The sequence below is a fragment of the Pipra filicauda genome, unplaced genomic scaffold (genome assembly GCF_003945595.2).
Source record: "Pipra filicauda isolate LSUMZ 115617 unplaced genomic scaffold, ASM394559v2 scaffold253_size2546935_pilon, whole genome shotgun sequence".
NCBI classification, from domain to species: Eukaryota; Metazoa; Chordata; class Aves; order Passeriformes; family Pipridae; genus Pipra; species Pipra filicauda.
The window spans coordinates 336,434-350,747 of NW_024104369.1; the positions used below are offsets into that span (position 1 = coordinate 336,434).

The window sequence follows — 14,314 nt, forward strand, 5'->3', positions numbered from 1 at the left end:
TGTCGGAACCTCTGCCTATATGTTAGAGTGCCATCTTGGAGAAATCCTGATAGGAACCAGGTGTGACTTAACAGCAGGTTGGAATCCAGAAGTGAAATTCTGTTGCCACTCAAAGTTTAGCAATTGCTTTCCTCATGTAAAAATTCCCTCACTTGTATTTATTACAATTTGTAAACTCCTAAGACTAGCCCTGAAGCTCTTTCCTTATATATAATTTTCCATAGAATGGAGAATCTTCTGGTACTTTGTATCTCGTTTAAAAAATCATACTTGTATTTAAAAAATCATTTACTTGTGTTTAAAAAATCATTACTTGTAATACAAGTAATTGTATTACTTTCATAAGAGTTATAAGAGTCGTAAGAATCTGGTTTGGTTTTGACCAAGACCAAAATAATTTTTGCATAGTGATGATTATCTCATTCAGGTGATAGAAGGAAGAGCAGGAAAAAAAGTAAGGAAAGAAGCAGAAGCTATTTGCAAAGAGTTGTTTGTCATTGCAGACAACTGGTAGAGCAGGTTTTTTAAAAAAATGGGCTGAGACAGAAGAGAGAAATCTGTTGTATATCAGTATATATATAAATTAATATATCTGAGTGAAGACCTGTACAACTGTCTAAGAACATTCCCCTGACAGAAGAGAAACAGGAACGCAGAATGCATTTTACAAACAAAGCTCTGAAGAGCAGTGCTGTGTTTATGTTCCTGACATCGTTACAGTATTTCTTTGTATTACTTAAACAAACCCATTCAAGTCTTGATATTATCTAAACAAACCCATATTGGCTCCTGTGTTCCCCTTTTCAAAAACTTCAGAACAGCCTCACAGGGGCAGCACCAAATTGCTAAAGCAGAGAAAAGCACTGAGCATTTTTTCCCCCAGATATTCCCACGAGGCAATTGTATATCTGCTCTGGTGGCAGCTACCAACTGGGAAGAAACTGAGTCCCCGTCCAGGTGCAGAACTGGGAGCCCTGAATATTAAAGAAGCCTCAAGAGTAGGTGTGAAATAAGAGACTATGATGAAGGCAAGACAGATGAGACGCTGATTTAAATTCAGTATTCCAGAAGAACCAAGGCGTGACAGATGATTATAGGAATTTCATTTCTGTGTTCCCTCAATCCTCAGAGTGAACACAACCTTTCCTGTTAAGGTCATCACCTAGCATTAAAAGATGATGTAATCAGTGCATAAAAAGAATCAAAGACACTTGTTTTTACTAAATTGCAAGCCAATTTTGAACACAGAAACATGAAGGAAAAGACTGCATTATAACCATCTTACCTGATATGCAGTAATGATCAATTGGAGAATATTTCCAGAATCCTTCTGTAGTCGTCCAACGGTAGCTCCAGGAATAAGTTTTGCGTAGTTCTGAAAACATAAAAAATTAATTTAAAGCACAAAAAAACCCTAGGTGATAAGGAGCTAATGTCTAAAAAACCCAAATCAAAACAAAAAACCAAAACCCAAAAAACCCTCCACAATACCCCCACAACAAAACCATTGAAGCTAGCAAAAATAAATGACAGTGACATTTTCAAGGATCCTTGTAGACTCCATGCCACATGCCCTAATGAAAAAGTCCTATGGAGAAGAGCTAGTTTCACTGAAAATTCATTGGACATATATTGCTGAATCACCTCTATAAGTTTGATTCTATAGTATTCTTTGAGCTCTATTTTTTCAGATTTAGAAGGAGGATATATTCTATCAACAGTTTTGTTTTTCTCTAATAAAAATATCGAGAAACAGACTCATCTGCTCTACTGTTGCTGCACGATTCAAGAGTCTTGGACTCTACATTTTTGTCCTTGCAGATGTATCTTAGTGGTCTGTGGCTATGATGGATTGTATGTTAAATTTATGTTAATATTATAGTACCTATTTAACAATTTATTTTGGTGATAAGCTTTCTTTTCATTTTGCATTAAATTGCACTGTGCCACTAGCATGACACCTAGCAGCTAGAGTTTAAATATGCTGAATTAAAATTTATCTTGCCTGATTGTTAATGACATGAACTTCTCTTGCTTGTACCTGTGACTTTGGAAAACAATGTATTCATCATTAAAAAAACCATATTGTAGCATTAATTTTCTTTTGCATGATATCATATCGATGCTGTTATTCTTAATAAAAAAAAATCCAGAGAACTATTAATAACATGGATAATTTGATACTCTTATATCCTTCTTATACTTCATATCTCCAAAAGTCCTGTGATTACTTTATATATTATGTGTGGAATAGTTATCATTCATTAGATTTCTAAAGTGCTATTGTTAATCAGTGGGATTAACTACATTTCAAGTTACAGCTGGTGACTTCTCATTCCTGACTCCTCCTGTGATTAGTGTCCTCTCAAGGATTCCTGGAATATTGAAACTGCATTTTTTGCACATTACCTTTTTTGTGAGAAAAGATGATAAACCTGGAATTTAAAATATAGCCCTCTTTAATCTGTGGTATGCAAAACAAACAGCAGGGATATACCACTCTGAAGACTTCATTTGATCTTTCCTCTTTGAACGAAAATTTTCTGCATGGTGATACAAGGATGACATTTCAAGCCCAGGCTAAGCACGTATCTCCAGTCCATTGGTTAAACCTTACCTTTTAGCAAATATTTCTGTTTAACCATGAATAAGATGAGGCATATTGATGCTTTTGGGGTGCTACTATGGTAAAACATCCAAAGGATGCAATGGAATTTACTCTTTTGGCAAATATTCATTAAGAGTTGAAGTGCCATTTTATAGAGATACTCTAATTTATATTAGGGAAATTGAACAATTATATATTTGACCTCAGTGGGGTCGTGTCTAACTTTTAGCTTGGTAAATGAAAGAAGAATTTTCGTCATAAATAGAGTGTCATGCCAAATATATAAAAATAATTTAAAATTCTGTTAAAGTGTGGAGACTAGAGTATTTTTAGTTAAATTTTCAGCAATGCAATGCAGCATGAAACTCCAATTTTCAAGCTGCATTCTTCCGTGATATAAATAGAAATAATTAATCCAAAAAAGAGTAATTTCTGTTTTGAAAGAAGTGCTGCTTAGTCAGGATTAAAGAGAGAGTCTTTCCCTTATCTAGATTTGAATAAATTTTTAAAGAATTCTGCTTGAAAACAAATAATATCAACAATAATAGCAACTACTTCATAGAAGCTGAAAGACTGGTGTTTTCTTTTATGCTAAAATAGGATACGTCAAAATATAATTATTATTGCAATAGTCACAGATGAGTGAATGGCTTCTATAGGATAAAAACATCCTCTGCTGCTTTGGTAAGACTCATCTGAGACTAATGATGCTAAAAGTTAGATATACATGAATATATTTTAAAAGATAATAAAAAAAATCCTTTTTATAAATCATCTCAAATTATCTGGGCTCAGTGTAAGGAATTTTCTCTACTCTCTTGAATTTAATTTTGAGTGGCTGTAAAAATGTTTCCACATGACTGCTTCTTGTACACAGAAGTTCTTGTGCTCAGGGACAGCGTCAGATGTCAGACCTAAATGATCTCTTGCAGTTGCTGTACAGTAGCTGTTTGGATGCATGGAAGGATCAAAACTAACACCAGCTCTGTAAAAGCATATGTATTCTGTGCTTGTGCCACCCATAATAATTGTGTGTTAGATAATTATACACATACAGTAAGTGGGTAAAGTGAAAATTCAGTTGAAGAGGATCAACAATATAACATGAATGAATTATTTTGGGCTAAATTGTTGGGGATTATATAGGGCTAGAAATATAAAACATGTATTTGACAGTCGGAACACTGCACTTAAGACTAATGGAATCTATCAAGTGTATTTAAAGAGGTGCTTTCTAAGTCCTCACAGTAATTTTAATGTATGTTTGTCCCTAAGAACTGAATTATAAATAGCAATGGTCAGTATTGGGATCTGATATAATTAGATGCTGAGTTCAAGTAGATTTGTGATGAGATATGGGGAGAGGCTTTCCACCTCCAAGAATAATTGGAAAGGTTTTCAGAGGGAGGCTGCAGAATCTCCATTGCTGAAGCTTTTAAAAAGTGAAACACCAAGACGAATGTGGTTTAATGGTGGTTTAGGGTCCTCTGCTACCTCTTCCAGGCTACCTGAGCAGTGGCCGTACCACAAGAATAACTCTTGCCTTGTTTTGTTCTTTTTGCATTCTTAAGTGTGGATACTGGTTATTTACATTTATATCACAAAATTTGCATCACACAGATGAAAACATGGCACTATTGCCCTGTTTGCACATCCTACATGCACCCTTGAAAGTATATTGCACTGTGAAAAAACTGCACTGTGACACTTACATGTGTTTTTTGTATTTGCTTTGACTGCTTTTCCACGTCACCTACAGGACAAAAAGCAGACCATAACAACTACAGCTATCCAAAGAAGTGAAAGAAAGCAGTACTAAAAGACGAAAGCAGCAGATATAATACATTCAGTGGGATTACTCTGATAAGTAGATAGTTGTACTTCCTTTTTTCTGACAAAGAAAGTAATGAGAACAAACCATTCCCTAGTTGGGTTAACCAGGACTTTCATTTTTTTGTAGCTGTAAGCCTTTGTTTAGTGTTACCATGAACAAAGGGTGCCCCTTGGTAACTTTGATACTGATATAAGACACAGGGATACTGGAATAGAAACACCTTGATAAGAATGCTGTTGGTCATCTCTGAGAGTAACCACTAGCAATTTCCAAGGAAAAATACAATGCCATCAGTAAGAAAAAAGTTTCTTTGGACAGAATAAGGCTCTTTAAATCAGATATTTCCAAACTACCTTCCTAGAACTGCCCTTATTTATGCAGCACCTATTAAAATCAGGAAAAATATTTCACTTTTCATTAACCAGGTCTCTATTAATAAATTACTGAGCAATAATGGAATTTAGTAATTTTTTTTAAATGTAAAAATATTAAACTATGCAAGGACTATAGAATCTCACTGCATTTGTAGATTGACTTCTGGTGTTACCGATCTAAATTTTCATGATCCAGCTCAGTATTTAATACAGTCTTTAAAAAGGCCAGGCAGTCAGTGCTTCAAGATGCAGAGTGTTTCCTCCCTTGTCAAGGCTGTAATATGAGAATCAGTTTATGAAAGTTGTGACTTCTGTCAATTTTGTAAAACAGTTGGAGCATTAGTTTTACTCTAAACAACTCTACCACTGGAATCAGTTACAGAAGTACTGGGGGAGTCTTCCCTGGCTTACACAGAGGACAGAAATAGAAGACCGTCATACTGGTGAGTACTTCAAGGATGCATCTGCTCTCTCTTTTCCCCTACGCTTTCTTTCCTTTTTTCCATGTGGTAATCACACTAGAGGAGCACCTCTCTCCTCATTACCGTACTTTTGTTTTTAATGAGGAATGTTTTGCAAAGCTTTTCCAAAGCTTTGGCTTTGGAAAGCCAAGCTTATTGTATTAGCAGGATCACCCTTATTGACTCCCTCTCAACCAACCTGAATAAATTTGGAGGAACAATTTCTCTCTGCTTGTCCCCTTTCACACAGCAGCAGTACGTGGCCAGGCAGCCAAGCTTAGGCTGCAAAAACCCTTATTATCCACACTGAACTCAAATCTAGAATTTCTTTTAGCATGTGAAAATTTCTTTCCCGGAGCAGGACTGGACAGAAAAAGAAATAAGAATTGCCAATATCCGTCCTATTTTATCTTAGACGGCTTTTGCTCACATTCATTGTAAGAACAGTGAAGCAGCTGTTGGCAGCTCTGCCTCAGCTCACAGCTGGAACATCCCGTGGGTCAAAAGTAGCAGAGGCCTGCGGGAGGGCTTGTAACTGTGGAGGCTGAAAACAGATGCCTGCACAGATGACTGATGGAGCTGCAGGTATAAATTATATTTGAGTTATTAAAAATATGGATTTTGTCTATCTGTAACCACTGCTCTTTTGCTCTCCCTCTCTTCTGGCTCCCGTTTGCCATGACGTGACTTCACAGAGCAGGAAATTGACTTCACTGAAGAGGATTCTGCTAGTCCTAATGTCCAAAATTCCTGTAATGAAGTGTTTTCCTTCAGTAGTCACGAGGACCAATATATGAGGAAAGAGGACCTTGTCCTTCATCTTCTTCACTTTTCATCTTGATGCTAGTTTCCTACTAGTCTCACTGGAAAGCATCATAGAAATAAAAGAAAAATGGAAAAAACCCCAAACAACCAACCAAAAGACAACACCCCCCAACCAAAAAACCCAAGAAACCCAAACCCCCAAAAAACAAGATCTCAGAGCTGAGTGTGAAAACAACTGTATGTTTCAGAGTGTGTTCTTTTCTTATAGAAGGCTCAATTGTCCTCTAGCCTTATAAAATACAGAAGACTAATCCCAATGATCACACTGAAGTTTAGCAATGCTTAGTTTGACAATCCTTGACTTAAAAGATTAGTGTGATTCAACTTGAAATCCAATTTTAAAGTTACCTAAGAATGTCAAAATCAATACATGAAGAAGCACTTCTTAAGCAGAAGAGCTTTCCTCCAATATACGATTTCCTAGTTATTTTTAATACATAAATATCTTGCAGAATTCAATCCTTAGTACTAGAATTAATGCATCAGCTGTGCAAAAAGGTGAACTTTAAAACAAATACCGGCAAACTGAACATTTTAATTTGCTTACCTCATATGTGTGAACTTGCTCATTCGTTACAGCAAAAATTAATAGAACATTGTTTTGCACAAGTTTGTCAATTAATTGTCCAATTGTGGGATACTCCTGCAAACAAACAGAAGAGAGGCACATCAATCTGTTTCTCATGTGCTTCCAGTTACTGTCTGTCTCTCCCATGAGAACACACATTCAAGGGATCATAATTAACATTATGTTCAAGTGATCATAATTAACTCTGTGTTCTCTGTGTAGTACAAACTATAATTAGGAATACATGTATACAAAATAGAAGATAGTTTATATAATTTCCTCACATTGTTTTTAAGGAAACCCCTCTAAGAAAAGTATAGAGCCTGCTTCCATGCTGGGAGATTTGGCTCAATAGCCTCTGTTATCTATATATTTAATCCAAAGAATAACACTGCACCAGAGCAACTGGATGTTTGTCCTCCACTGAACACCATAGTGTATATATTCGGTATTTTTGAACAATGAATCTTAAGCTGGTAAATCGTCCTACAGGAACAGTGTCCTGCAAATCCCTGAACTACTCCTGAATTCACACCCTTTTAGGGAACATGATCAAGGAGGAAATACTAGTCAGTCCAATTCTATGTGCTTTCCTGGTTAGCAAAAATCAGATTTGCTATTTCTTTTTTCTTAGTTATAATCTATCCTAATTCCATACAAACACACCTCTCTGTTTACTGAAATGTGCACTTACAAATAAATAGACTACATGAAATACCTGCATTCCTCGGCTTTTATACATTTCAGTGTTAAAAGTGTAATTCATTAATTTTTTAAGTTGCTCATTTTAGTCTTTAAATTTCCAGAATGCAAGAGTTGTACAAAATTCATAGTTACTTGCCAGAACAGTTGACATGGAATATTCATTATTGTGGTCCAAATGACAGTTCCCATCATTAGGAATAACAATTCCTGCCAGTTTACTGTCCATCCCAAAATGGGAATCAGCATCACTCACAAACACCAGTAAATGTAGAGAATCATTCCTCCATCCAATTTTTTCCTGTCATTTAAAACACATCAATTTAGCAGACTATATTGCATGACAATATAGAAAAGCAGCAAAATATTTGGAGGACGGCACCTCAAAATAAATGAAGAGCATAATTTTCAAGGGAGTGTCAAAGGCAACACTGTCTCTTAAAAGATGATGTTCATTCCATTGTCTTTGGCTAACATTTTGTCTCCCCATCCCTGTGTTTAATAACACAGGCTGGCCATATTCATATCAATCTGCTTACTACTCTTAACAAAGTTAATGAGAAATATTTGAAGAAAAAACAATCAAGAAAACAGACACAGTAATTATACAGTTATTTGGGGTTATTTATCCCTGGCAATTAAAAGGAAACACTAAAATATTGCAATGTGCATGTTTTACTTGGTACAGCCAAAACTATTTTAACACAAATTTAATGAGGCTCTTGGATGGCACTAAAAATTCTTGAAAAATATTCTGCCACTTTGAAATACCACCATATAATACTAGAAGCAGTAATACACGGAATAATTAATATCATGCCTAGAAATTTCAATTACCTTGCAAACAGCTGCTTGCATAATTGCATCAAATCCTCCCTCTGGAGTGTCTATATTAGCAGAGATTCGCTGTACTTTCACGATTTCATTGAATTTTTCAGCATCATTTGTTAGCGGCAAAACATGCTTATATCCAAAGGTGGGTAAGCACTCATATGGTACACTTCTGCAAGAAAAGTGAGACAGCTTATGGATAACACAGAGTGAAAATTCACTACAATGAACACTTCAAAGGCCTGCCTGGATTAGTTTTTGGCCATGTATCTCTCTTCTGTGTCTGAGAAGATCTAATGAAAAACATAAAATAATTAAAGAGCATCCAGTAAATTGGGCAATGGAAAAAGGTCTGCATAAGGGCTGGGAAATGCCTCCTAGAGCAGTAATTCAGCCAATTACAAAAGTGCAGCCCTTGCCATGCACCCTGCTGTGTCTTGATTTCATATTCAGAAGCACATTAGGACCTGTAGTTCCTTAATGACATTCAGAGAGCACCACCAAGCTGCTGCAGTCCTGCTCCAGACTGCAGAGCACAGCTTCTCCCTCACAAGGGCTAGGGCAAGAGCTAGGGCAGCCTGGGTTTAGGCAGACTGCTAGACCTTCAGGGTGTGGAAAAAAAACCAGGAAAACAACATTGATGGCTAAATGAAACTGATATTCTGTGTTGGGTTTGAGTTTGCAAATCCTTAGTTTGGTGTCATAAAATTCTTATATATATGTATTTTTTTTCTGCAGAATTAAAGAAGAGTATATAACTATTCTGCATATCTGTTTCTTAATGCATTAAGCACATTTGTCACTAGCAGCAAAGACTAAAATGCACAATCAGTCCCAGATTCCTCTCTCCAAATAACATCATATTTAACAGAATACTGACCAGAGTGTGAATTTAAAGAAACAAATCTTGTTTCACAAACTTACTCATTTACAGCTGGAAGAGGGCAGAGGTTCCAGTGAAGCTGCTTAATTGAATTTTATCCAAAAGATTAATATTATGACTTAATGTTGGCATGCAAACAGATGTTGGGACTTTCCCTGCCTACCTGCAAGGGTTGTTTATTTCTGCAGCTGTAGTTTTGATAAATGGTGAAACTGGTTTTTCAACAAAAGATCCAAACCCCAGTCTGAAGTTGCTTGTCAGTTTTGACATTTCTTTAGAAAGAGCTGAACCCAGTTCTTTGATTGTATTCAGATCATCATCCATGGAGGCTGAAAGATCCATGAGGTAATAGAGATCAATTGGATAATCTTCAGTCTGGCGAACCTTGATCTGTATTGTTTCTTCATGTCCTATAAAGTGGGATACACATCAGCACTTCTAGGTAGAAGGTATGAACAATGTCAATTTCTTCATAAACTTCTATATGGTGAAAATTATCTGGTATATTAAATAACCAGCAGCATTAACAAAATAATTTTAAAAATTCTTTGTCAAGAAAAATCTCAAATTAGGGTCTGATAAATTAAAAGCAGTTCTAATGTTTGGGGCTTTTTACAAACAGTTCTGCAGTAAAGCCATAAGCACAGAATTAAAACTGATTGCTATAATTTGAAAAAATATGAGAACATCTTCAGCAGTATACAGCTTTAGAAAATTTAGATGTGAAGCTAATTAAAACTAAAGGTAGAGCTTATGGGTCCTACCATATACTTTAGCAATTCAAAGAAGGCCAGAGTGTACACATAAGTTTTATTCTCAGTTCCAGCACTATGACATGACCTAACTGGATGTCTCCTACTCTTCTTTATTTCAAATTTTCTCCAGGAAAAATTCACACCTGAAGGACCCCAAAGTAGGTCTGGTGTGTAACCATAAACATCACTGGCACCTTGTAAATCCTCAAAGCAAGATTTTACGCTGCCTCCAAGATATGCTGTTTGCCAGACCAGCAGAGGAGAGGTAAAGGAGGTGGGCTCAGGAGGAGCCAGGGGGTTTCATTCTATCCCTGCCACCTCAATGGCAAGAGAAGAGAAGAACTAAAAATATGAATCCCTACTTTTATGATGTACCCAGCACTTCTGAAAGTATTTTGAACTCAGTCAAACCTAGTTTTCATATGATGTGTCAACATATAACTCTGGACTCAACACAGGTTTTCATCTTAATTCTGCCAAGATTTTTGTAGACCATTCAATATGAGAAGCTTCAGCATATCACATTGTCTGAAAAAAAATATCCCACATCTATGAACTGTGACTTACCCGGTCGCAGCCTGAGAGTTAATTTTTGAGGAGAAATCTGTGTGACATCAGAATTGTTCTTCTGGACTGATATAGTTAGGGGCTTGTTTCTGTGAATTTCTACTTCTGAAATGGGAAATTCAATCAAATTCAACTGGCATCCTTTTGACAAAAGATTTTCTGGGGTATCACACCTCCCATGAATTCCAGCCGAGTCTGTGTAATTCTAAGGCAAATAGGAGAAGGAAGGGATGAATTAAATGTTTTTCCTGACTAGCCACCAGCATCTGACTGATGAAAGGTGAGTCCAATGCAGGCAACAGAAACAAAAATGCAAGTTACTGCAGACTAGTGCAGAATTAGACCTAGGTGGCACAGAAACCCAAATTTGCCCTGTATGGATCATGTCACACAGGCGCATAATTAACGTAACTTACACCAACTTGTTGTCCTGGGAGAAACTGCCCTATTGTTGGGGAATGGGAATTGTGCCACTCACTGCATTTGGCTTTTCACAGTGCTGGGAATAATAACACAAAGCCCCTCTGAGCCTCTGTTTTTTCTATTAAAGAATTATGTCACAAATTCATCAGTCTTTCTAAACAGTTTTGAACTGCTGTTCGAACCACATCATTTAATAATGGAAGAGGTCTTGCAGATAATAAACCCCTAGACATTTTGTGACAAATTGATTGTGGGGTACCAAGTGTTCACTGTTTCTTTTCTTAACTGACCTACTCTTTCTCCACAGCACTCATTTAACATGTTCACTGAAGCAGGTAGCAAGTCCTTGTTCCTCTCCCTGGTGCCCTGCAAGCACCACAGCCTGCCCCCACTGCTCCCCAGCACTAGAGGGGTTCCCGGCATCCCCACATCTATGTTTTGCCCAGTATCCCACTTGACCTTCTTCGATCCAGAGGCAATCACAAACCTATTAATATCAGTTGGATATCTTGCAGTTTACTTTTGTTATTCAATTCAAAGCATTGATATGCATTCCTTTCCACAACGCTGCTACATGGTAGGTACTAACCCCGTGTAGTGGTGAGGTTAATGGTTAGTTTTAAAAAGTGGCTTCTGTGTCTTATTACCATTTCCCAGAGCTATGTCTGGAGTTTAGATCCTCAAAATCAGTCAGCTGTCTCCTGAAATGGAAACTGCTCTGGCCTGCAAGACCTTTCTAATCAAAATCAGGCATTACCTGGTCAAACCAGCTCTGAAACATGTAATTCCTGGCTGATGGTCATGGGCCCATGCCATGGAGCCACTCTTCTCTCCTACGTTTGGGCAAGCAGCCTGGGTTTCAGCCATTAAACCACAAATATTCTTTGAATTCAGTCACTGAAAAAATTTCCATCCAAAGCAAAGTAAATTTATTTAAACCTATTAAAACCAGAACTATGACCCTTTTTTCTACCAAAACATCACCCTTCATGCCTGAAAATTGTCAGGGATCTTATATATTTTGGTGGAAGCAATGCTGAGACACCTGCTGGGAACAGTGGTTTATTATTCTTCAGACTGAAATGGATGCCTTTGCTCAGGTAAAACTCTCACCCACTGCTTCTTGAATACAGAGTGCATGTAATACATGTACCATTATAAAGCTTTCACAGGGAGATCCATATCATCTCCTTTAGTTACACAGTTTGTAACTTTTCAAAACATGTGTGAAGAGACAACCTCATATTTCAAATACAATTACGAGGTGTGTTTTTATCCTACTGAAAAAAGTGATTTCTTTGGAGGTGCTTGTGTTTGCTCTGACGCTAAAACTCCTATGTCTTTTGCACTCTTAATGTGCTGTTCTCTAGCAAACAAGTGAATGAGCTCATGAACAAAATAAAAAATTATGCTTACTACTCTGAAATTTTCAGTAGTTCCACAGTTTTGCTTTTGTTTGGTTTTAAATAAATAAATTATATGGGGCTTTTTTTTTTCCTGAAAAGACATGGTAGTAGTCAAAATTATGTGATCTCATTTCAATAAAATCCTGTTGCAAAAGGCAAAAGATATTTCTTAGAAAACTTATTTTTTAAAAAAGTGCAGTTTGGTCTTTGTGAGCTATTTCATAAAGCAGTATGTTAGTCCCATCCTAGGTATCATTTTGCTATACACAAAAGCAATAAATACATTTAGCAGCAAAGGTGCAAATCAGAAACTACAATGAAAAAGACGTTTTATTTCTCTATTACTTCTGTCAAGTTTTAATTGTGATAGCTGGATAACTCACTAACATTAATGAACTAGAATATTCACTGTGAAGTGGGGAGATATTATTTAGCATCATTTACAGGTAAAAGTTTTAGAAGCAGAGATGTGAGTTCACTTGCCCAAGGTTACACAGAAAACCTGAAACAGATGTACGGGAAAAAATCCAGATATATTTTTAAGTCCAATATTTTAGCCAAAACACATCTATATCATACTAATTATAAAACTAACACTATCATCGTACTTAAAGTCCACCACAGATTAATAATTTCTGTATGCAAATTTTACATCTGCAAACTTACACACTGTTTACACCTGCAAACCTTCTGTTTACACTGTCTGGCTTGACACATAATATGTAAGATACAGTCTGGACTCTGACTTCATGTCTGGAGCTTCATCATTGCTATGGGTGAGTCACCCCTCGGGCTGATGAACTGAGCCCCTCTAATAGCACTTTTATTTCTGCCTTAGATGACGAAGGTTGATGTTCTTGGGTTTTTAAAAAAAGCAAACACAAAACCAAACCAAAACAAAAACAAAGCAATCACACTCCAACAATGAATAATAGATCATGAAGGGTAGATTCAATTCCACTTCTGATCCCCAGGAAGGCTTCACTAAGTGCTGTATGCACTACAAAAACATGGGCTGACCCAATTAAGTCAATACTTCATCACTCAGAGCGACTACAAAGACTTCAAGTCTTACTTTGAATTTTTTTTTAATCACTGTACCTCTTGCAAACACCAAGCGCAGTGTGGTCCGGAAAGCAAACAATCTTCACAAGTCACTGTGCTTTCCTGCAAACAGGTCCCTAAATTTAAATCCAAGAAGATAAAAGGCTATTAATAACATGGTTAATCATTCAATTTATGAAGAAATGAATAATTTAGAGAATGTGGGAGGTGAAAAATGCACATGTTTAGCCATATTTAGGATTACTGATAAAATTCCTTCTTAATGGTAGTTCTATTGGTAGAAGATTAACTCTCTAATAAAGATTAAAACATCAGAATTGCTGGCAATTAACATACTTACTTTTGTGTGCTTTATGGGTGGCATTCACTGAGAGCATGCTAACTTGTTTTCTCCAGTGTACCTAATAAAGTGTTACATGTGTTTCTGGTATGGTGTAGGTAAGTAATTTCCAACATAACCAGGGATATTAAAAGAACAGATTTATGTTCACTCTATATGCTTAAAATTGCTTCACTCAGCTGTGTAGGTACTTAATATGATTTTTATCCACTGTACAAGTACCAGTGAAACACTCAGTCATATGTATAATATTAAAGTTTCTCAGCAGATCAAACTGTGATTAGTATAAACGAAATTGCTCAAATGTCTGTCTCTTTCGAACATGTTGTGCTATGTAATGACCACCAAATCATAGGTGAATTGGCAGTGTAGCCCTACAGCAGTCTGTCAAAAAAAAAGTCATTAAACAGAAAGGAAGGATTAAATACAGAAGACACAAAGCTATTTCATTTCAACTTCAGGCAAGAAACAATGCAGAAAAGGTTTTGAAATGGATCTCCCTGCCCCTGAGCCTTACCTTGCACATAGTTATTTCTTTGCAGGAATAGGAAACAGAGGCAAAGCAATTCAATCCCCATTCGTTTTCAGTGCTGGCTGCGTGACAAAAAAGTATTAGCTTGTTAATTATCATCTGCGTAAAGGTAGAATGTCGTAAAAATTATACATTCCTGG

General features: G+C 36.6%; 1 protein-coding gene across 2 annotated transcripts in view; it reads right to left on the bottom strand.

Annotated features, from left to right (window-relative positions):
* ITGB6 (integrin subunit beta 6) overlaps positions 1-14,314 on the bottom strand; it is a 94,621-nt gene that overhangs the window by 65,257 nt on the left and 15,050 nt on the right. For both annotated transcript variants that reach the window (XM_039382068.1, XM_027734160.2), the window contains exons 3-10: positions 14,160-14,236; positions 13,339-13,418; positions 10,409-10,613; positions 9,250-9,496; positions 8,210-8,375; positions 7,512-7,673; positions 6,650-6,745; positions 1,286-1,375 (exon numbers count right to left, since the gene is read on the bottom strand). In XM_039382068.1, the coding sequence (XP_039238002.1) occupies positions 1,286-1,375; positions 6,650-6,745; positions 7,512-7,673; positions 8,210-8,375; positions 9,250-9,496; positions 10,409-10,613; positions 13,339-13,418; positions 14,160-14,220 (1,107 nt within the window). In that variant the 5' untranslated portion in view covers positions 14,221-14,236. The remainder of the gene's footprint in view (positions 1-1,285; positions 1,376-6,649; positions 6,746-7,511; positions 7,674-8,209; positions 8,376-9,249; positions 9,497-10,408; positions 10,614-13,338; positions 13,419-14,159; positions 14,237-14,314) is intronic.